Source organism: Cyprinus carpio, chromosome A4 (assembly GCF_018340385.1).
Source record: "Cyprinus carpio isolate SPL01 chromosome A4, ASM1834038v1, whole genome shotgun sequence".
NCBI lineage: Eukaryota > Metazoa > Chordata > Actinopteri > Cypriniformes > Cyprinidae > Cyprinus > Cyprinus carpio.
In genome coordinates, this window is record NC_056575.1 from 6,659,007 (window position 1) to 6,684,050 (window position 25,044).

A 25,044-nucleotide genomic window follows, 5' to 3' on the forward strand; every position below is an offset into this window, starting at 1 on the left:
CGCACATTTGAGGAGGAGATGGGAGGTGGAAGGAAGGGGCCAGAGAAAGAGGGAGAGCTTGGATAGATAGATAGATAGATAGATAGATAGATAGATAGATAGATAGATAGATAGATAGATAGATAGATAGATAGATAGATAGATAGATAGAATCAGTATGAAAATGTACAATAATCATTAAGCAATAAAAAAGGTTAAAAAAGGAGATAAATTAATAATCTAAGGCAACACAAACATGGTGTCATTATATAAAATCTAGATTGAATCTAAATTTTAGACTTTGCAAATAATTCACAGTTCTGCTTTGGTGCGTTCTATTCCTAACAAGAGTAAAATTGTTTAAATTGCGCATCTGTGACTGACAGCTTGCTGTCAAACTGAGTGAATCAATTCTGTTCCTGATATCTATATCATTTTCCCAGAAACCATTTGCTATTAAATGTTAAATTGACATTTAAAAATAGGCCTACTGAAAGTACTTCTCAGTTTGGATTAACCTAATCATGATAAAGGTTATAGTTTTTAGTTCAACAAGAAAGATTCTCCCAACTTTGCTTCTGAAAAAGTAGCGACTCAAAGTCATGTTAATTAATAAAAAAGACCAATCACTAGAGAGCTTATACTGCCCTCTGCCGGAGAAATGGAGGGACATGATTACAAAAAGCACTGTGGTTGTGCCATGGTAATTTAACAGATAACGATTTTTAAAATAGAATTGTATAGAGATTGCATTTAGCATTCAAAAAGAGCAATTTCTATTAATAAAAAAAACCTAAAACTAAAAATTTCTTTGACTTCGAAAGATTATACTGACGATTAGATTATATTAATGATTAAATATTAGATTAAACTAATTACACTATTTTCCAGATCTGTAAATCGCAAATTTCCTGATAATTCCAAGTTTTCCATGACCACAAAAGCTTTGTATACACCACGGTACTTAATGATTAGCATATTCATGTACTTTAAAAAATTAAAGTAACACAAAACAAACGCAAAAAAAAAAAAAAAAAAAAAAAAACTGGTAATGCCATTGTGCCTTTTAAAGTGAGAAATAATCTTTTGTACGTGAACCGAGGACATAAAAACGAAATCTTTGACGAATTATTAGCAAATTTTGAAACACCTGTCTATGTGTTTACAAACAAACAGTCAGACAAATTGACGGAGTCCTCCTAGCTGTGACCGTAACTGTCTCTGAGGGTCTAAAAGACGCTCTCCATACATAGTTCTTAACTTCCACTCATGTCTTTTTCACAAGTAAAATCTTCCTGTGTCTAAAACGCCGAGTATGTTGGCTGGGCACAAGTTATTAAAAGCGAGAACGCGCGCAACGCCAAGGCACGTACAGCGGAGCACACAACATGGACCCGCCCACTGTGTATGACGTCACATCGTCCTGGCCAATCGCCGTCCTGGTTCGCAAATCATTTGCATGTCATGGCGTCCTCCTTGAAGGGGGTTTGGTTCACTGGTTCATAATAGTGCGATAGTTTACATTCCCACGATCAGCTGAGCGCCTTCAATAAGTGTAGGATCTAATTGCACTAGCAATGGGGACTGTGCACGCACGGGTAAATGTTTTCTTAAAGATTCGAGGTGAAATGTGCTCGTTTTGTCTGTGACCTCTTGTGTTTAGGATTACTGTGCTGCTTTATTGTTTGCTTTGCGTGTTATTGTATTGCTAATGAAAGCTATCCAATGCGTCTTTGTGCACGTGCCAACGGATATGGTTATATATGTCTGCAAAATAATAAAACTGGTAAACTAAACAATATATATTATAAAACAAAAACCCAAGCATTGTCAAAACCTGGGCGTCAACCCAGATGATTTGGAAGTGATGGAGGCGGTGCAAGAAACTAAACAAGAGGTTTTAGAAAACAAAGATGTAAGTTGTGTTAAACTGCTACTGACTTCTTTTTAAAATCGTTTTATACTCATAAAATGGAACTGCATATCATATACATATATCATGGTTATACCGTGAAAATGTCATAGTACATGAATTGGTGAACATGAATATATCTTTCGTGCCATTTTTCAGATCAGACTGTACCACCCTTATAAAAAGTACCATAAGATATTGATAGTATCTGATGGTAATGCCGTAGTATTTTCTAGTACTTAAATTAATGTATTTGCATAGTATTTCAAGGTACTTCCAATAATAGTATGGTACATGTCCAAAAGCATGGTATTACTGTGGTACCATGTCCAGAATCTGCAGTCTGTGACATCTCTGACTGTTCTCATCTAGGTTGTTGTACAGCATGTCAACATTGAAGGGATGGGCAGAACTAAAGAGGATTACTTGGGCTATGAAATCTCTGATGTCTTCGCTGCCAGGAACCTGGTTGAAGTAAGTGAGCTGTCAAGGTCAAAGTGTTTGGACTGGTTAAGTTGTTATGAGTGGGGATTGACCAAAGTCAGCCAGTTTGGCTGATTAACAGAAGGGTTTATTACACCTCGTAAATTTTGTGACACACTTTTCAATGGACAGTGCACATTTTTTGTCATTTTATAATTTGGATAAATTGTGAATATAATTTTGCATTGGATAAAAGCATCTGCTAAATGAATACATGTAAAATAATTTATAATTAAATTTTATGAAACATATCAGCATCATTTTGGCCAAAGATATCAGTCATTCAAAAACCCCAGCTGGTCGATCACTAATTATGAAATAAGGTAACAAGCTCAGTGTTTTTGCAGGTGATGAGAAAATCCCATGAGGCCAGACAGAGGTTGCTCCGTCTAGGCATATTCAAAGAAGTGGAGGTAGTGATTGATGTTTCAGAAGGTACTACATCCAAAACATCTTAATGCTTGTTTCAGTTATAGACAGTTCAATGGAAAGTGTCCAGTTTTTCTGGACTGAGCAGCTGTCTAGCCCTGCTTTTAGCGTATTAACCTACATTGGGTCTAAAGGTCGACCTTTTTACTGTCAGTATTAGATCTCTAGCATATATATATATATATATATATATATATGTATATATATATGTATATATATATGTATGTATATATATATATATATATAGATATATATATATATATGATATATATAGATAGATAGAGATAGAGAGAGAGAGAGGAGCGAGAGAGAGAGAGAGAGACAAGTTAAGAAATTTAACCTGGCTTTATAATAAATATATTTACAAGATTTTTCTATTAACTTCATAGAAAGACCATTATACATTAACATTCAGCTCCGATGTTGTTTGTACAATGTTTTTCTGATCTCCTCTTTAGGAGCAGATGCTCTGCCAAATGGACTTGATGTTACGTTTGAGGTGACCGAGCTTAAACGACTTACAGGCAGTTATAATACCATGGTTGGAAACAATGAAGGCAGTATGGTAAGATCCATAATACACACATATATTGCTTTGCATCCTACCCTTCCCATGTTGCCTTGACAACTAACTGAAATCATTTTAAGTTACAGCACTAAAATGACTAAAACTAAAACTGAAATAAAATAAATGAATGCTGTGTAGAAATAGTATAAATAAATAACAAAAGCACATAACATAATTGCTTAAGTTCAAATAAAATAAAATGAAAACTGGAAATACAAGAATAAAAGCTCATTTAAAATATGAATACAGAGTAATATAATAGTATATAATTACTACTAAAACATCTCTGTTTAAGACACTGTTAATCTCAAATAAGACATCCATTCATACTATGAATAAGAAAGTGAATAAAATAATATTTAATATGAATAATAATAGTAAATATGAATAATATTTATAATATCATGTTCAGTCAGTATGGAGTATTGTTTTATTATCACCATCTTAGATTTTTGATGTGTAGCTTCTGCATAATGTGTCATTGTGTTACTGCATTTGTGTGTTTGTTCCTTTAAGGTCTTGGGCATTAAACTTCCGAACATGTTTGGCCGAGGAGAGAAGCTCACCTTTCAGTTTTCTTATGGAACTAAGGAGACGTCATATGGCCTTTCCTTCTTCAAACCACAGTCGGGATATTATGAACGCAAGTATGATTTCTGGGAAAAACATTAAACCGAAGTGTGTAGTCATTTTCTATGTTAAGATGCTATTACACCCTTCAGCTTTAACTATAAACATAACAGTGATGTTGAATAGATATTAAACAACTTGACTTCTTTGCTTTGTGTAGCTTCACTCTAAACCTGTACAAAGTCACTGGACAGTTCCCATGGAGCTCTCTAAAAGAGACGGACAGGGGAGTTTAAAAAAAAAAAAAAAAAAAAAAACATTTATAAAAAAAAAAAAAAAAAAAAAAAAACCCATTTAGATATATGTAAATAAGTTTGTTTCTTCAGTAGATTTAAATAAGTAAATAAGTTTGTTTCTTCATCATAACAGATTTGGAATGATTTGTCATTACATCACTTGCTCACCAATGGATCCTCTGCAGTGAATGGGTGCTGTCAGAATGAGAGTCCAAACAGCTGATAAAAACATCACAGTAATTCATAAGTAATCCACACGTCTCCAGTCCATCAATTAACATCTTGTGAAGTGAAAAGATGCGTGTTTTTCAGAAACAAATCCATCATTAAGGTGTTTTAACTTCAAACCATCGCTTTTGCCCAAAATGTGAGTCTATAATCCATAATAACGCTTTCACCAGTGAAAAAGTCCATTCTCTGTTGATCATTAGCATTAAAATTCACCAACATATTGTTTTGCATTGCTTTCACTTGTAAATGGTGCTTTATCTGAGCATATTTCTCTCCTGAGTCAGACAAGATTGCTTTTTCACTGCACAATGCACTTTTCACTTCATGATGTTAAGCGATGTGCTGGAGTGGTGTGTATTACTTTTGGATTATTGTGATGTTTTAATCAGTTGTTTGGACTTTCATTCTGACGGCACCCATTTACTGCAAAGGATCCATTGGTGAACAAGTGATCTAATGCTAAATTTTTCTAAACATGATCCCAAGAAACAAACTCATCTGCATTTTGGATGACCTGAAGGTGAGTAAATTTTCAGCAAATTGTAACTTTTGGATGAACTACTCCTTTAATAATGTAAGATTTAAGATGTAATATGTCTTGCAGTTCCCTCTGTGGATGACGGATCACACTCTGAAATGGGAGGGCGTGTGGCGTGAGCTGGGATGTCTGGCCCGCAGCGCCTCCTTTGCTGTGAGAGAGGAGAGCGGCCACACTCTTAAATCCGCCCTTTCTGTAAGATGCTCCCCGCTGCCTTAATCCCAACTGTTTTGGCTCCATGGGTTTAAACTAATGGCTGATTTCACGGATTTCTTGTCTCACACTAGCACACCATGGTAATAGACACCAGGAACTCTGCCATCTTGCCCCGAAGAGGTGCCTTACTGCGGATCAACCAGGTGTGTGGACTTAAACATCAGCCCAGAACATATCAGTAGCTGTTTTGTATTTCTTTGCTCACCATTACTTTTGCCTCACAATGTCCATCATTGATTAAAACTGTCTGGAGAAGGTTTAGAGTCACTGTTAAAGAATAGTTGTGTTCGCTCTGTTGGTTTAGGAGCTGGCAGGATACACCGGCGGAGACGCCAGCTTTCTCAAAGAGGACGTTGAGCTGCAGCTTAACAGACCATTTATCTGGGGATCAGTGAGTAGTCTTGATTCATTTATATTGTTATAGATTGTTCTGGTTTTGACAGTGTCTGTCATGCTTTAATTGCCTTAGAAAGACTGCTGTTGCTATAAAAGTCTGTCTTTAAAGGATATTTGTGGTATTTGGAAATTAATATTAAGTAGGTCTAATGTAATTCACTTATATGATATATCTTAACCTCAACTTTAAGGGAAGATATAACCTATCCTCTTCTCACCCTACCCTACCTCCATTGCTGACAGGTGTGTGTTTGTTTGCTTGCTTTTTTTTAAAAAAAGCTTTATTATTATACAGACTTATAATTATTTTATAATTATGTCTCATGTTGTGTTCAAGTCATTTTTACCCAGAAGAAGCTAGTTAAAGTTATCACATTGGACTAAAAGCTCACACAGGGTATAGCTTATAAATCTCTCATTATGCTATCACCAAATATTGGATTCAAACTTTTTATCAACTTCTTTTCTTTCACTAAGCACAGGTTTTGCATTTCATTTTGGATTGGTTGTAGGCCTCATTAATCTGAGCTCATGTGCCTCAGTATTTAAAGGAACATTGACAAAATTATCCACAAATAATGCTTTTTCACCTAAAAAGTGAGGTGCATAAGCTCAGATCAATGAGGCCTATGACCAATCAATTAAAAAATAAATATAAAACCTGTGCTAATTGAAAGAAAACAAGTTAACAAAAAGATTAAATCTAAGATTTGGTGATAATGTAGCATAATAAGAGATTTACAAGCAATTCTTAAAAGGCACAACATTTTTGACTGGCAAAACCAAATTAGGTAAAAGGTTTTTGGTAGAATAAAAGCCATCTTGTATAAGCACAGATCTAAAGAAACATTTTAGAATAATAAAATTTCTCTGTGCTCAATTAAAAAGCCATTCACCGAGGACATGCAAGCAATTTTGCTAATTTAGACACTGAATCCCTTCAATCCTCGCCCCCTCAAAGACATGTTAGCCACGTTCATACCGTTGTACAAATTACATCGTGTGTGTGGTTTTATGTCAGGTTCTACCTGGGCGGCCCAACCAGTGTGAGAGGTTTCAGCATGTACAGTATTGGCCCTCAGAGTGAAGGTAAAAGTGTATTTAAAAAAAGAAAATCTGAATATAACAGCATATATTTTTGTCTATCATTTTTGTACCTTAATAATTTTGTAAATCTTAATGATAGTTTTCTTAATGATTGTTTCTGATTTTGATATCTGTACCTGATCAGGTGATTATCTGGGTGGGGAAGCGTATTGGGCTGGTGGGCTTCATCTCTACACACCCCTCCCCTTCCGCTCAAACAAGGGCGGCCTGGCTGACCTCTTCAGAACACACTTCTTCCTTAATGCTGGAAACCTTTGCAATCTCAACTACGGTCAGTAGTCATTTATTGAAAACATTATTTCATTATTTTAAACTGAGGAAATGCAGTTGTCTGTAGCCCAAAACTTATTTAAAACTAAAATTAAAATTATTTTTTTCTTTACTTGAAATTAAACAAACGTTAAATTAAATAAAATTAAATTATACATTTTTAAGATGAACTTTATACTACCTTTATTCTAATTAATTTAAATAATTACAAATAAATTACTAAAAAGTATTAAAAAAACATAATAATATCTCGATACTAAAATAACACTAGTCTTTAGATCTTGACTGAATATATGCCTTGAAGCCTTTTGTCCACGTGGTGATGCTGTTGTTGAAGTGAAACTTTAGTATGGCACTTTCAGTTTAGTGGCAACAGTGGCATATTATGTGGTATAAATCAAAGACATTTTGCATGTTTAAATGAGCCTGTTCTTCCATTTACAGTAGTATTAGCTTGACATTATGCATCATGTTTGTGTAGGAGAGGGACCATATGCACATCTGCAGAAGCTAGCAGAGTGTATCCGCTGGTCTTACGGTGCAGGAATAATTCTACGACTGGGAAACATTGCTAGGCTTGAACTCAATTACTGCTTTCCAATGGGTGTTCAAAGCGGAGACAGGTACATGCACATCCACTGAATCACTGCCAAGATAAAGGCAGTTTTGAATTGTAGCCAAACCACTTATTCTTTTACATTTACTCTGATGTTTTGAATTAAACAATGATGGCCTTGACAAAAGGTTTGTTCTGCTTTCACTTGACTTGTGGGTTTTCTGTCAGATTGAATAGTTTTAAATTTCCCCAACCTTTAATATCCACCTCTTTGCAAAGCAGTGTAATCAGCGATTTAAATCATAAATGACTTTTTTGATCCCTGACAGGATATGTGACGGTGTGCAGTTTGGAGCAGGCATCCGTTTCCTGTGATCTCCTAAACTGCCGTCCTACTGTTAAAGCAGGGATTTGCGGGATAGCGATTTGGGGATTTTGAACTGAGGGATCCCTCCTGCATGCAGAGGATGCACTTTGTTTTTGTACCTGTAAGACAAAAAATACGTGGTTTTCCTGCATACCTCTCTCTCACTGTTTGAATAAGAGTCCAGGATTTAGTGAATGGAAAATGAAACCTTTTCCAGGTGCTAAAATAATTAGGCTATTACAGTTGTTTCCAATGAGGAGAGCTTTAGAGAATATTCATGGTAAGGCTGTTAAACCAGAGATTTAATTTAAATCCACACCACTCTTAATATATGCTCTGTCTATGTTTTAAGCAGTCCCTGCTACTCCAATGAAACACTGAATTATAAGAATGAAGAATTGATTATTTAATGATGCATTTATCCTGTAGCCATTTGACTTGAACAAAGCACATTTTCTCCTTTTAAATCTGATTGTTTAATGTTTCAGTCAGTTGTCTCCTCTAATGCCAAACTAGATAAACTAATTGATTCAACCTGACCTCACTGAATGAGCAGTGAGTCGAGTTTCTTCCAGCCATAAGTCCCCTTTGTGAGATCCACCAGCAGTGCTTTATTATTAGGACAGTTTTTATTATTGTCTGAATGTCTGACCTTTAAGGATATCTTTATTGTGCACAAAAAATAAACATTTTGGTTCCCTGATGCATTTGTTCTTATTTTGTGATCATTTAAATTATATATATATATTGCATTAAATGGCTGAAATTAAATTGGTTTTATTCCCTTGAGTGGCAAAACACACACATCAGAGCTGTTTTTCTGTCTGTCAAGGGTAACTAGCAGATCATGAACAGCTTGATATCTGTCATGGAAAAGTAAACAGAAATGTGTCCAAACCATTTGCAAGATCCCTCCAGTGCCAAAAAACTGACCTTGAGGTATAGACCAAACACACACTCTCTGTTCTTACAGTAAAGCACTCTGATGTGCTCTTGGATAAAGAGTTTTATGAGTTCACGTATCATTTTAACTAATATATATATAATATCATATTAGAAGTTCTCATGATTCTGCAGGTCTTAAAAAGTAATTAAGAGCAGAGAGTTTTAAATTCATGGCATTAAATGTTGCATACATTGCAAAAAATGCACAATATCTTCCCAAATTATTTTTGTCTTGCTTTGGGATGAATAAATATCTAAACATCCATAAATCAAGATACATTTACTTAAGGTGCAAAATGAAGACAAGTCTTGTTTTATAAAAAACGGAACTAAATTAAGTTAATTTATGTTTAAAATTATAACAAATATCTGTCAAAGGGGTGTGAAAACTTACTTTCTCTTTTAATAAAGTTGATATTTCAGTTTCATTCATTTTAAATCATAAACTCACTTAATTTAATCAATTTCACAGAAAGCAAGACTTTATCTTATTTAATAAGATTTCTTATTAAGCCGCCGTGACGTATGGGCCGGGAGCGCGCACGTACTGAACGTGCCTTCGCGTCAGTGAGCGTCGGTTCAGTCTGGTTCCGCTGCCACACTGACCACATACAGTCAGTCTGCGAACCGCAGGTGCGAGTTTACAGTACCGCATGTTCCCAGCCCACCGCCCTGGACTTAAAACGTAATCTTTCTCTGAGTGTTTATAATATTTTCACCATGTTGTGGACGGCGAACACGATTATGAGGAAATTCTCCTCGAGCTCTGTGAGTAACCGCATCGTCTGCATTGCTGATTTTGCCACAGATATAAATGAATAAATTAATGCATACGTGAAAAATATGCTGTATTAATGGCAGACACATGCATAGACCTTGAAATAAGTTTATAAATGTTGGTGAACTCTTAAATAACATTATAATACAGGGTTTACCCATGTATAGTTACTGTAAGCATGCTGTCAGCTGATGCGTCCCAGTATCTTAATGCAATGTTGTAACTTAGGTGTTACAATAGTGCATTGATTCACTACATATGCACACTTTATGCATGTTAATTAGATATAGGATTTTATATAGTTAAACCGGCTTGGGATTTAGCATTTGCCACGTTGCTTCGTCGGAGTGGACAGTTGCAGTGGACAGATCCGTGGAGAGTTGCATCAGCGGGGGGCGAGAATATGAAGGCAGATCATATTACTAATGTCACTATTACTAGAACATTAACTATAACTTAAGATCACATGTGCACTGATAGATAAACATGTTGCATGCATGATCTTGCTATGACAGTCCATAATAAACTTCACTGCATGTTTGCAGAAGAAACAATGCTTGAGCTGGTTGTCTCCCAGCAACTCTTTATTTTTCGCCCCATTGTGCAGCACAGAGTTTCACAATTTCAAAGTACTTTATTGGCATGATTGTTTTGCATACAATATTGCCAAAGCATAAATATGTTGTAGACACAAAACAAAAACAGTGTGACTTAAAAAAAAACACAAATAATAACAATACAAAATAGAATGGAATATAATAAATTAAAAATGGACAATTATGTGCTCATTTTTGTCCAGATCTGTAAAGTTATTTAGAAATACAAAAATGCAATTCATGCAGACAGTGAGGATTTCTTAATTAAAAGTATTTTGATAGGCTGTAAAAAATAAGAAGATGAAAGAAAGAAAAATTAAAAATTCTCATCAAAAGGAAGACATTCTTACTATAAATATTTGGCATAATATTTTATTTATTCAAGCAATAATAACATTAATATATAGTATATATATATATATATATATATATATTTAGATATATATATATATATATATATATATATATGTAATGTTGTTATCTGAATTAAATGTCATTTTAAAGATTGTTAAAAAAGGAAAAAAGGGCTGAAATAAGTAGTTTGGCATAAAATGTGTATTTTAATTATTTAATAATAAAAAACAATCATAAAGAATATTATTTGTATTTTAAAACCATTTGTACTACTTTTTTTCATTATCTAAATTAGATTTGTTGAAAGATTGTAAAAAAGTAAGATAAGAAAAGAAAAACAGCTGAATTTTTTGGTGTTTATTACTATTTACCGAATCTCTTATTGATTCAAACATGAATAAATAATAAAACAATAATAGTATTTATATTTTGAAACCATTTGTCCTCTTTTTTTATTATATTTGATATTGTGATTTGTTATTGACCCATAATTGCTGAACACTGAATCAACTGGTATATATGAAGATCAGAGCAACGGTTGGTTTCAGAGAACAAAGGGCCATATTATGTAATTAGACTGATTATGTTTCATATTTTAATGTCAGTGACACTTCACAGTGAACCATGTAGTTTTGTCTGGTGAGCTTGTTTAAATTGTTTTAACATCATAATACTGTTTCTCAGGCTTACTACCAAAACAAGCTGAAGCTGGCCCTGATTGGCCAGAGCTTGTTTGGACAGGAGGTGTACACAAACCTCCGCAAGCAGGGCCATAAAGTGGTGGGTGTATTCACAGTTCCTGATAAGGACGGCAAGGCGGACCCCCTGGGTGAGTGTCAGATGGGTGGGGGTGGGATAGAGTGGAGCACTAACCGTTCTTTGTTACTGTAGTGGTGTCATAGGGGCTGGGAAGTGTCACAGAAGTGGAAGTGAGAGATGGAGAACAGGAAAATGAGAAAGCCCCTTCTTTTGAATGTCTCTAATCAAATTTGTCAGGTTTGTTGATAACATTAAGGTTGTCATTGTTGTAAGAAACTCTTACAGGAAGTGAGGTCGTCCTACTTCAGTCACAGCGCTGCATGCCTAAGCAGCACATTGGCTCACAGCTCAACTGCGTGTGAGTGTTTATGTTTGCATGAGGTGCAGGGGCAGTTCAGTGTTGGTCAGAAAAGCAGAAGTACATCCCGCATAATGACCACATTGTTTTGGTGGAAGTGGTGTGAAGCCTTGTGATGTGAAAAATCCCTCAGTGATCGGAGCATTTGTGAAGTATGTGAGAACAAAGAGGAGACACAAGCATTCTTATGAGAGTTTGTACGAATCATTGCCCAATGTTAAGTGCCCCCAAAAAAGTCAAATCAAAAATACTTAGGCACTATTTAACACTATTTAATATATATAAAAAAAAACAATTTATTATAAAATAATATTGAATAATTAAAATATTATGTATTAATAATTTAATTATAAAGTGCATGCATATTGATAAGTGCAAAAAGAAAACAATTTATAAACACACACACACACACACACACACACACACATATATATATATATATATATATATATATATATACACTCACATATATTTTTATTACAATAAAATGTTAAGATTAATGCATAATAATTTGAATTATAATTATAAAAGTATTTATTATACACACATTTATTTTTAATATTTTTGAATTAATTAATTTATCTATTTATTTGCACTTTATCAACATGCAATTACATATTCTGTGATAATATCTTTATAGTTAGGATATATAGTTATTATATATTATATCATGTAGTATGTAACATATTGTAGGAGTCTCCAAAAACTAAACTTTTCTTAGTCTGTTCGTTTGTAGAAAATTGTTTAGAGTTGCAGGATTATACTTTAAATTCAATCAAATAAAATAGAAATTCACGTGTGTAGTATAAAGTTAAAGGGATAGTTCACAAAAACATGAAAATTCTGTCATCATTTACTTACCCTCAAGTACCATTATTTTGAAGAATGGTAGCCATTGACTTCTATAGTATGGAAAAAATACAGAATTTGATGAAAGATGACAGAATTTAAATTTTTGGGTGAACTATCCGTTAAACCTGAAGAAACCAGGGAACATAATAAACTCCTTTACTAGTATTTACATCTGCTTTCTATTCAGGTTGAATTGTAGAACTAGTTGAAATGGAGTTCAAAAGCACACTGAATTGTTAGTTTTTGATTCATCTCCAACGAATCATGATTTCACAATGTGCTGATTACCATTTTAATGACCGTATTGAGGTTATGAACAGTGCCCAGGGCTCTATAGCTGAGTCTTTTGATGTTGTTACAATCGTAGGACTACTTAACTGTTCTTGACTGTTATATTTATAGATTCAGATATAAAAGACAAGGTCAGTTACTTAAGTATGCGTATCAATTTGATAAGTTCAATAAAGTCTGAATATGGCAGGTGCAACCTTATGTAACTTCTCAGGATCAATCTCTCTCTGACCTTCAGCGGTGGTGGCGGAGAAGGACGGGACGCCGGTGTTTAAGTTCCCACGGTGGAGGGTGAAGGGTAAGCCCATCCCAGAGGTGGTGGAGGCGTACAAAGCGGTGGGTGCTGAACTGAACGTCATGCCCTTCTGCTCCCAGTTCATCCCCATGAATGTGATCGACTTCCCCAAACACGGCTCTATCATTTACCACCCCTCCATCCTGCCTAGACACAGAGGAGCCTCTGCCATTAACTGGTGAGATGTAACCAAAATGTCATTCTGATATCTTTATAACTACTGTATTTAGACACTTAAAATGAATAGTTGCTGATAATTTACTCACCCTCAGGCCATCCCAGATGCAGATGAGTTTGTTTCTTCAACAGATTTGGCGAAATGGAGCATTACATCACTTGCTCAACAATGGATCCTCTGCAGTGAATGGGTGCCGTCAGAATGAGAGTCCCATCATGGGCGCATGGGTTTTGCAGCTTTTCAGCTTCATAAGACATTAATTGATGGACTGGAGTGGTGGGGATTACATGGATTATTGTGATGTTTTTATCAGTGGTTTAGACTCTCATTCTGACGGCACCCATTCTCTGCAGAGCATCCATTGGTGAGCAAGTGATGTAACGCTACATTTCACCAAAACAGTTCTGATGAAGTAACAAACTCACGTCTTGGGTTTCCTGAGGGCGAGTAGATTTTCAGAAATTTTTTGATGAACTATTGCTTTAAATTACATATGTGTGTGCGCAGGACACTAATCGAGGGTGATATGAAAGCAGGATTTAGTATATTCTGGGCTGATGATGGTTTGGACACCGGCCCCATCCTGCTGCAGAAGGAATGTCCAGTAGAGCCCAACGACACAGTGGACACACTTTATAACCGCTTTCTGTTTCCAGAGGGCATCAAGGCCATGGTAACTAACTATGAGGAAAATATTCAAAATGATTTTTAATGCAAACTAAATGTTAGATTTTGACTCCTGCGAGGTTCATGAATCTGAGTTTACTTCCAAATTGTGTTCAAACAGGTAGAAGCTGTACAGCTCATTGCAGATGGCAAAGCTCCCAAGATCCCTCAGTCTGAAGATGGAGCCAGCTATGAGGGAATCCAAAAGAAATCCAATGCAAAGGTGAGACACAAAGATAGTTATGTGAAACAGTCATAATATGTGATTATAGGGCTCCAAAGGTAAGCAATCAATTCAACATCATTTTATCTGTCATTCTCTGCCTCTCTTTCTCCAGGTGAATATGGCTCAGCCAACAGAGGTCATCCATAACTGGATCCGTGGTCATGATAAAGTTCCGGGTGCCTGGGCTGTTATTGATGGAAAGGTGCGCTTTCTAAACACAGTGCATTTAAATCTTGATCGAAATGGGACCACAAAAAGAAACATATACATTTAATAAAATGTATATTTTAAATGTTCCATTTTAGCACAATAATATAATAACATTTGTTCAAAATAAAACAAAAAAAATCACATAAAAGTTATTTAAACTATTGCATATTAAAAATAAATTAATAATACATTTTTAAAATGAAAATTTAAGTCTTTAGAATATCATGATAAATATTTTACTCACAAAGTATATTAATAAGTTTTGAATAAATCAAAATATTTGTTTTTATATTATAGATAAGGGCTTCCTTGTGGGGTAGTCTTCATATTTGGTATCAAAAACTCACTTTAGGCAAATCCAAGAATAATTCTGATGGTCCTGTTATAAGATGTTAAGTGGATGATGTTTTTACTGGATAGTAATGTGTGTGTGTGTGTGTGTGTTTTGTTCTGTAGCCAGTAACGCTGTACAGCTCATCCATTCCCCACAGGTCAGCCAATCGAGGTGGAAGGGGCATCTCAGCCTGGACACATCACCAAATACTCACTTACAAATCTCGGCTCATACTGAAAAGCTCTTATTTAAAAGACTTTTAATCTCCAGAAATTTAAACTACAATATTTTTAATGCTTATGTATGCTGTGTGCTACAAATTCATAATAAAGGGTATCAACTGCTTTAATATAATATCACTATGCAGCTCCAGGTAAAGAACCTGCAGTTTGAGGATGGAAAGATGATTCCTGCATCCAAATACTTCTCATCAGAGGAGACTGCCAGTCTGGATCTGACAGATGATGAGAAGAAAATGGCAGAGGAGATCAGGGTATGTGTATGTTTATGTGCCTCAGAAATGCATTATGGTATTTATTTAAGCAATTACATCATTTGTTTATTGTTTTATACTTATCTAGGTGATCTGGAAAGGTATTCTGAGTAATGTTCCAGCTATTGATGACACAACCGATTTCTTTAAGTCTGGAGCTGCTTCTATGGATGTAGTCAGGTGGGTCTGACCATCAGTTATTTATTTATCCTGTTTATTTTAAATTATCTTATTTATTTATATACTATTATAGTATTTAATAATATTTTAGCTTTTATTTTTTTATAGTCATTTTTATTAGGTTTTTAGTCATTTTTATTAATGTTTTTTTTTTATACAATTTATTTATTTATTTGTTTTTAAGTTTTAGTAATTTTTATTATTTGTTTTTATTTATTTTCTTTCTTTCTTTATCTTTCATTTATTTATATTTCTGGTTTAGTATTTTTAGTATTTAAGCTTATTTTTTGTTAGTTTCTAATTTTGTAGTTATTTTTTTTTTTCATCTTATATTTGATTTTTTTTCAGCTTTATTTCAATTATTGACTTTAAGTAGTTTTGCTAAATTTTCCACTTTAGTTAACAATAATAACACTGAAACTATGATGCAAAAACATAGTGATATTGATGTCACGACCATGATAACATCAACATGATTTACCACATTTACATATCAATGTTGATTCAGTATTTATCATCTTAGCAGAAGTATTTTGAGTTCATTTAACTTGCAAACAGGTTAGCCAGTCATAACAGAGGTCATTTACATACTAAAGTCTTAGCAGCAGCTTGTTTACTTGTAAGAGGGCTGAAAATGGTCACGTAAAACTAAATTACAATTATCTTTTGAAGAATTAGACCTTTATGAAGATTATAAGTGGATCATGGTGTTATTGTGATTGTTTGGTTTAGATTGGTAGAGGAGCTGAAGCAGAAGTGTGGAGGAGTTCAGCTTCAGAATGAGGACGTCTACATGGCCACCACCTTCCAGAGCTTCATCCAGATGTTCGTCCGGCGCCTGCGCGGAGAAGACCAGGAGGAGGAGCTGGTCATCGATTACGTGACAAAAGACATCAACAACATGACAGTGAAGATGCCACATCAGTGTTTTATCAACGGCAAGTTTGAAGATGCCGAAGATGGAAAGACATACAACACGGTGAACCCAACGGATGGCTCGGTATGTTTAGTCATCTCAAACACACACTTAAACTCATCCCTGGCATGACTAATGGTTGTGTTGTGTTTCAGGTGATCTGTAAGGTTTCATATGCATCTGTGGCAGATGTGGACAGAGCAGTTAGTGCAGCTAAAGAGGCCTTTGACAATGGACCTTGGGGTAAGATGAACCCTCGTGACCGCGGACGGCTGCTCTACCGGTAAGATGTGTTAGAGAGTTTTGTTGACTTTTTTGAGCCACTGGATCAATATTTGACTTATTATTAATATTTGCAAAAACAAATAGTAATACAGTGCGATCATTTGACCAAGAATTGATTTCTTAGAGAACTTCCTGTTGGCAGTTTTTATAATTTAATTACAACAGAAATTGAACTTTTTGACTTCTTTTGTGTGTAGTTTGGCTGACCTGATGGAGGAACACCAGGAGGAGTTGGCCACTATTGAGACGATTGACTCTGGTGCGGTTTATACTCTGGCTTTGAAAACACACGTGGGCATGTCCATTCAGACTTTCAGATACTTTGCTGGCTGGTGTGACAAGATCCAGGTGTGTGTGTGTTTGTGTTCACTCAGGCCTACATTTTATAATTTCCTGTCGCTGACGCATCATGTCCTGTTTCTCGCAGGGCTCAACGATACCCATCAATCAGGCCAGACCCAATCGCAACCTCACCTTTACAAAGAAAGAGCCTCTGGGGTGAGTGATTGTAAATGTGTGTGTGAGTGTATTTGAATTTGATTAGCGTAAAGGTGTAACATGATGCTTGTTTGTGTCTTAGTGTGTGTGCCATAGTGATTCCTTGGAATTACCCACTTATGATGTTGGCATGGAAGAGTGCAGCCTGTCTGGCGGCGGGAAACACACTCGTGTTGAAACCTGCTCAGGTACAAAAAACACAAACACAAAAAACTATTACTGGTTATATAAATTAAATTAATGATTATTATTATTAATTATTAATTATAAAAATATACAATATGCGAAATAGTAAAAAAAAAAAAAAAAAAAAAAAAAAGGCAAAATATTATATGAGATATAAAAAAAAAAATACTGAAAACAAACTAGACCAAGGGGTCCACAGCAGTACTGCAGGGGGTCGGCCAATTAATGTTTGATCACAAGTCATTTTTAACATTGTGAGATAGCGAACTGAGATGAGTGACAGGTTTTTAGTGATTGTAAAGTGAGCAGTCTTTCACTCTTTTTAAGCTATTTAGGTATAAATAATAATAATTATAATAATTATAATAATCCATTGAATAAAAGTATTGTTTTTCACTCTGAATCTGCTGTTGACATAGTGATACTAGCAAAAATATGGCATGTCAGAATATATGCATGCAAATGCAGACTAATTGATTACTAGAAAAATATTCATATCAATATATTTTTAAATTCCATTCCAATTTTTTTGCAAAAGTAATAAAATTCAAACAATACAAAAATACTGACTCAACATTCATACCCTTTCACATATATATTTGCACTTTATAATAAAACCCTCACTAATGTCAGATACTCAGCGATTTCATTTACAAAAAAACACAAACTACTGGATACAAACTAGATTATTCTCAATTCTTTTGATATACTTTCTATATTTTCCTACTAACCACACAGAAATTAGTTGATTTTATGTTTATACTTTTTTACATATGTATCTTTCATGTGATATAAATACATATACTATATTTTAATTAGTATAAATACTATTAAATAAATGGAAGTTAAATGATATAAAATAAAAATATAGAAACAATATACAAAATATGATTTATTTATAAAAAACACAAACAACTGGATACAAACTAGACATCAATTCTCTTGATTTTTCCAGGTAACCCCACTAACTGCTCTGAAGTTTGCTGAGTTAACAGTCAAAGCTGGCATTCCCAAAGGAGTCATCAACATTGTACCAGGATCAGGTATCAGGATTCGACTCATCTTTCGGGTTGTAGAAACAAACAGAAATCTCATTTCTAGTAATGCACATACAATGAAAACCTATGGGCCAAGACGTAAGCAGATATGTCCAGCTTATATGTTTGTTAAAGCACATAACAGTATAATTTTTTTTTCTTTTTCATTTTTGTGTATATTGTGCATCAATCGGCAGCTTATGTTACTTTCTTACTCCTTATGACGACTGACATTTCTGTCACCTCTTTCTCTCAGGTGGTCTGGTCGGGCAGAGGATGTCTGATCACCCTGATATCCGTAAGCTGGGTTTCACAGGCTCTACTCCCATTGGCAAACAAATCATGAAAAGGTGAGTCTTATTTATGTCAAAGAACTAAAATCAACACTGTTGTCGATTACTCTGTTGCTATTACTCAAATATATCATGCATAACAGCGAATCATTCAAACGGCTTATATGGGGCTTTGAAAGAGCCTCCAGCTGATGATTTCTGTTGTTTCTGTTGCAGCTGTGCGGTCAGTAATTTGAAGAAGGTTTCTCTGGAGCTGGGCGGTAAATCTCCCCTCATCATCTTCAGCGACTGTGACATGGACAAAGCAGTGAGAATGGTGAGAGGAGACAGCTGTTGCCAGAAGATACAGAAGCAAGCTCATCCTCCTCTTGAACTTACTGTGCGTTTGTGTTCACGTTGCAGGGCATGAGTTCTGTTTACTTCAACAAGGGAGAAAACTGCATCGCTGCAGGCCGGTTGTTTGTTGAGGAGTCCATTCATGACGAGTACATCAGGAGAGTGGTATGTGTTTCCATCGTACATTGATTGTATTTTAAAGTTGCAAGCTGCTTCTAGAATATGACATACTGGTATGTTTTTGTGTGCTCAGGTTGAAGAAATCAAGAAGATGAAGATTGGTGATCCTTTGGATCGCTCCACAGATCACGGACCTCAGAACCACAAGGCCCACCTGGACAAACTGGTGGAGTACTGTGAGATCGGCGTGAAGGAGGGGGCAATGCTTGTCTACGGCGGGAGACAAGTGGACAGACCAGGTGAGACCTCCAATCTAATCAGACAGCCATGATTTAGAAGGGTTCGTAAACATAAATTTGTTTTATACTTTTTTTATATATATAAATTAGGTAATTTTGGTCATGTATAATCATATATACATTATTCCCAGTGTTAATTGTAGTATAATTTATATACTATTATAGTATTTCTTAATATTTTGAAATGGCTTTTATTTTTAGATTTTAAGTTGTACTGATTTCGTTATGTATTTTGGCATTCTTATTAATTTTTTAGGGGCTTATATTTCTATTTTTTCATATTTAGCTTTATTTTTTATTTCAGTTTTAACTTTATCCATATTAGTACTTCAGCTTATTTCAGTCAGCCTTTAAGGCACCATTTCTCATTTTCATTAAAAAAAAAAATTAGTTTGTGTTTAATTTCAATTTTAGTTTAAGTTTTAGTAATTTTTTCATGTTTATTATTATTATATTTAACTTTTTTTTTTTCAGTTTGCTTCCAAGGCACCATTTCTAATATATTTAAAAAAAAAAAAAAAAGTTTTATGTATTTCATTTTATTTTCATTTTAATAGTTTTAGTCATTTTATGAGCTTTTGTCATTTTTATTAGTTTTGGATTTTTTTTTCTTTTTTCAGTTTTAGTATTTTAAATAGTTAGTTACCAAAGCAGCATTTCTAATTTTCTTTTAAGTTTTCTACGTTTTTCTAATTGTTTCATGTAATATTTATGTTTTATTTCAACTTTTTATTTGTTACCAAAAATGATTTTTAATCGTTTTAGTTGTTAATTTAGTTACTCCATTTCTAACTATTTATGCTTACAGGCTTTTATATGGAGCCCACAGTCTTTACAGACGTAGAGGACCACATGTTCATTGCCAAAGAGGAATCATTTGGCCCTGTTATGGTGGTATCCAAATTTAAAGATGGGTAAGCTGGCTTTTTGGACCTAGGTAGTACTTTTTGTGTCAGTCTGACCTGCAGGATGATCTAAATTCAAGGCAGGAGCTCAGTTAAATAACGTCTAATATGGTTGTTTGATGCTCATCAGTGATGTAGATGGAGTTTTGAGCAGAGCCAATAACACAGAGTTCGGCCTGGCCTCTGGAGTCTTCACCCGGGACATCAACAAGGCCATGTACGTGAGCGAGAGACTGGAGGCGGGAACGGTGTTCGTCAACACCTACAACAAAACCGATGTGGCAGCTCCCTTTGGAGGCTTCAAACAGTCTGGGTTTGGGAAAGACCTTGGTAAGACTGAACAAAACACACACTGTATCATTACTCCATAAAACCAGTTTCATGACTATGAGGATCATGTGCATGTGTATACAGGTGAGGAAGCCCTGCATGAGTACCTGCGGACTAAAGCTGTGACAGTGGAGTACTGAATGAAACCTGTGGTGGAAAAGACTGCATGGCCCGTGACTGCAGCTGGAAGTGGCTGGACTGTCTTAAAGCAGGTTTAATAGAAAAGGCATTTCCTGCCATGACTACACTGATGTGCCTACGTTTTTTATTGCCCTTATTTCTGGAAATGTTTGGAAAAGGACAAATGGAAAAATGGCAAAAGACCTCCAAGTGAACCCAAGGACACAGGATCAACCACAAATCACTAGTAGACACTGAAATATCATACGGAGGTGTCTGTTTAACCACCGAAGTAACCACAACACTATAATGATCTTGAGCATTTCCTAACCATGTTTCCAGTGATACGTATTTTGTCTGTCCCCACTGAATATGAAAACTGCTGCATGATGATTTTGCCGTGATGCTGAAACAGAAACCAAGTAACCAACGAAATGTCCTGTCGCTCATATCACAACTGGTAAGGACAAACCTGCTCATTTCCTGTTTAAAGTTTGGGGTCAGTAAGATTTTTTATGTCTGGTGCTCACTAAGGTATTACATTTCTGCCATATGTACATCAATCTGACTTAGTCACCACTGACAGCCTACTACTAAATATATTGTAGAAACTTAATTTTCTGTAAAGCTGCTTTGCAGTGATTTGTATCGTGAAAAGCACTATGCAAATAAACTTGATCTGAATTGAATTTGACCAAAAATACAGTAAAAACAGTAATGTTGTGAAAAATTATCACAAATGTTTTCTAGTTTAATATATTTAAAAATGGAATTTATTCCTGTGATGCAAAGCTAAATTTTCAGCATCATTACTCCAGTCTTCAGTGTCACATGATTCTTCAGAAATCATTCTGATATGCTGATTTTGTACATTTTCTTATTATAAATTGTTGAAAATAGTGGTTCTGCTTAATTTTTTTTGTGGAAACGGTGATACTTTTTTCAGGATTCTATAATGAATAGAAAGGTTTTTTGTAACACTATGTCTTTACTGTCACTTTTCATCTATTTAATGCATCCTTCATAAATAAAAATGTTATTTTCTATATAAAAAAAAAATACTGACCCCAAACTTTTAAATGGTGGTGTTTGTGGCTTAAGCATATTTCTACTCAGCCAATTGCACACACACACACACACACACACACAGTCTTTAGTTTTATATATAGTCTTATATATTAAAGCCATGATTATCACTGCCACTTTATGAAATCTGTATTACCATATTTGTACATCCCGAGGGATTTTAATATGCATAGCATTTTCACAGCACTCATTTTTATTAGAATAACTGTATATATTTTATTAGAGGATGTCAACTTATCTTATATATTTAATTTTGCATTCCAGACAGGTGGTTGGAAAGGGAAACGATATAAACACAATATTCTTTTTGAAAGTATTTATTTTGTACAAAAATACTGGTTATGCTTGATAGAAGCTTACTCTGGAATTCAATACAATGAAGTATTCTGACACATTCTTGTTAAAATTACTGAAAATATCCGTTGCCAAATGTTCGCTGAAGATTCGTGATGCTTTTGTTATGCATGAACACTTCAAGCAATGACATGCATTTGGCAAATGAAATGTTATCATATGCAGATGTTAATATGAGTATGTTAGGTTCTGTTTAAGCTGTCAGTCGTACTGGAAGTGTCATATTGCCAAACAGTCTTACCACAACAGTATTTCAACTTTATATCAACTACAAACACAATTTAAGGAGCGTCTGTAAACCATTTTTACAATAAAGAATGTAAATTGCAAAAACTGTTTTTCTTGATTGAAACACTGAACTTTTTATATAGTTAATGCCAGAATACAATCCATTTTTCCAAGTATAATCAACTGAGACAACAAAAGAGAGTCTCTCTAAAAATTTAAATTTGCTGAACATGTACTCACCTTTGGCCCATCAAAGATGTAGATGATGTTTCTTCATCAGAACAGTTTGGAGAAATGTAGCATTACATCACTTGCTCACCAATGGGTCTTCTGCAGTGAATGGGTGCCGTCAGAATGAGAGTCCAAACAGCTGATAAAAACATCACAATAATCCACACCACTCCAGTTCATTGATTAACATCTTGTATTGTGAAAAGCTGTGTGTTTGTAAGAAACAAATCCACCATCAAGATATTTTTAACTTCGCGTTGCATCCACTGGTGATCAAGTAATGCTAAATTTCTCCAAATCTGTTCCGAAATTCCGAAACAAACTCATCAACATCTTGGTGAGTAAATTTTTAAAAATTTTTGGTGAACTCTTCCTTTAATCGTTCACCCTCTGGATAAAAACATCTCCAAAGAACATGAAAAGCCAGTCTGCCAGCTCACCAGGACATAAAATCATTCCAAACAGCAACAGACGTGAAAGGGTTATATATTTCTTTAATAGGCACAGAAATGGCCTGACGCGAGTCCAGCGATCTCCCAGAGTTCACGTTTGCAGCATGTGTTCTCTCACTCGCCCTCTTTCTCCAACACCTGGATGTTGGCCTTCCTCTTTCCATCACCTGGAAGTTTGAGTGTCTTTGCAGTGACGGTTTGCACCTCTTCCTCTGAGCTGTCTTCCTCTGATGATGATGATGATGACGACGACGACTCATCTTCTTCGCTGCTGTCTGAATCCTCCAGTTCAACCAGAGCCACGTCCTGCAGTGTAAAAACATCCGGTTATTATGGAAAAAGTGAAAGATTTTTATAATTAGGCATGTTAGGATGAGCGACAGCTGGTGGTGAGAGCAGACGCACCATCTCAATGACTTTCTCTGCATCCTCCACACTCTCAATGTCAAAGAAACCAGCAGGAGCCTCGTCCATCTGTCGTCTGAGAGACTCGTTGGCTTGGGCCATTTGAGGAAGAAAACCTTGCAGCCTGTCCAAGACTAGCACACAGAATATGCATTACAGCAAATATGCATTAAAGATAACCCATTCTAATTATAGCATATGACCTACAAATACAACTGATGACATGAACATACTCACCACTACTTCTGGGGACCCTTGCTGTCTGCAGTGAAGCACTTTTAGAGTTTAATAGAAGTTTCTCGTGGATTCCTGGAAACATCAAAGTTAACGATTCATTTATGATTAAGCGTTCACAAATGTATGTATTTGGTTATGATGCATTGCAAATAAGAAGTGACAACAAAGCACAGATGTAGTTTAATTTTAAGATTTCTTCTACATTATGATTTGAAGGGAGTTCTTCTCAACTGATCAAATGTTAATTTAGAAACACTTATTTTTATTTTAAGTTCATTTAGTTATTATAGTTAGTTTATAGGTTAATTGACTTATAGTTGGTTTTCTAAAATGAAATGGTATTATTACCAACACTATCAACATGAAAAAATAAGTATTATAATCTACTTGAGTGTTCTTCAAGACCATTATTAGAGCTTTTTTTAACGTTACAGGACATGATAGATTTTTAAAATAAAATTTAAAGAAGTTTCATTATTCAAGATTTCAATTAGTCACGTGAAAATGTAAGAATCGCACAATAAATGAAACCAGAAACGTATTATATAACTTTATCGAGTCACAAAAATACAAAACGAATCACACCTGATCCGATACAACAGGGATAGGTAACCTTAATCAAACACCTGAACAAGCTAATCAAGCTCTTTTTCAAACTCTTTAAACTCCAGGACCGACGTTGCCTAACCCTGCGATACAAGAGAGTTTCTGAATTGATCTGTTAGAGAGACGAGATTCTCTCCGTAAACTCAGTGTGTCTGCTGCTTAGTCTCTCTTTAAACCTGGAATCGAGTCTTTTTTTTTTTTTTCAAAGAACGTCTCACCTTTTCCGTTGCCACAAGTCAGCAAGTCTCTAGAAGAGGCTTTCTTGGTACTGTTTTGTGTTTGAGCCATGGTTAGTTCCTCACATGTACAAGATAAATTCACTTGTGTCCACATGTGTTTTTGCACGACATAATAACTTCCGTGTTGTATGGTCGAGCCGCTGTTGGCGCCCTCTAGAGGTTTGGATGTACGTGCTGGACGACAAGAGAACAGTGTTGTGGAATTTACAAATAACATAACATAACATAACATAACATAACATAACATAACATAACATAACATAACATAACATAACATTTTAGTGTATAATCTCAAATAACTAAAAGTATAAAATAAATAAAATTTTTGGTAAAAGCATTTTCACAGATTAAAACCTCAACAGAAATTTTAAATAGCCTGATTTATTTTTTATTTTATTTTTTCATTTGTTTCGTTATTTTCTTTTTTCGTCTAGGGTAGGTTTTTATT

General features: G+C 34.9%; 3 protein-coding genes across 3 annotated transcripts; 2 read left to right on the forward strand and 1 right to left on the reverse strand.

The window, feature by feature from the left end:
• Window positions 1-1,795: 1,795 nt before the first annotated feature.
• On the forward strand, window positions 1,796-8,621 carry LOC109055986 (sorting and assembly machinery component 50 homolog B; the record flags this gene model as incomplete). Its single annotated transcript, XM_042736307.1, is given in 14 exon segments — window positions 1,796-1,894; window positions 2,264-2,365; window positions 2,722-2,809; window positions 3,262-3,368; window positions 3,888-4,018; window positions 4,162-4,231; window positions 5,055-5,201; window positions 5,294-5,365; window positions 5,527-5,626; window positions 5,798-5,861; window positions 6,640-6,707; window positions 6,850-6,996; window positions 7,477-7,618; window positions 7,881-8,621. Coding segments are annotated over 14 exon segments (1,383 nt in total), but the record flags the coding sequence as incomplete, so codon positions are not given.
• An 805-nt stretch (window positions 8,622-9,426) lies between these two features.
• Window positions 9,427-21,571, forward strand: LOC109056019 (mitochondrial 10-formyltetrahydrofolate dehydrogenase-like). Its single transcript, XM_042738946.1, is given in 23 exon segments — window positions 9,427-9,631; window positions 11,276-11,420; window positions 13,090-13,324; window positions 13,832-13,997; window positions 14,112-14,213; window positions 14,329-14,418; window positions 14,883-14,908; window positions 14,910-15,002; window positions 15,127-15,253; window positions 15,342-15,433; window positions 16,166-16,433; window positions 16,505-16,632; window positions 16,832-16,982; window positions 17,062-17,132; window positions 17,215-17,320; window positions 18,274-18,361; window positions 18,612-18,705; window positions 18,865-18,964; window positions 19,051-19,149; window positions 19,238-19,403; window positions 20,212-20,317; window positions 20,439-20,638; window positions 20,723-21,571. Coding segments are annotated over 23 exon segments (2,757 nt in total). The 5' UTR covers window positions 9,427-9,583; the 3' UTR covers window positions 20,779-21,571.
• Window positions 21,572-22,906: 1,335 nt separating this feature from the next.
• On the reverse strand, window positions 22,907-24,756 carry nopchap1 (NOP protein chaperone 1). Its single transcript, XM_019073212.2, has 4 exons — window positions 24,576-24,756; window positions 23,752-23,823; window positions 23,515-23,648; window positions 22,907-23,415 (listed from the first exon to the last, which is right to left on the reverse strand). The coding sequence occupies exons 1-4, from the start codon at window positions 24,688-24,690 to the stop codon at window positions 23,224-23,226; spliced, it is 513 nt and encodes a 170-aa protein (XP_018928757.2). The 5' UTR covers window positions 24,691-24,756; the 3' UTR covers window positions 22,907-23,223.
• Between the last annotated feature and the right edge of the window lie 288 nt (window positions 24,757-25,044).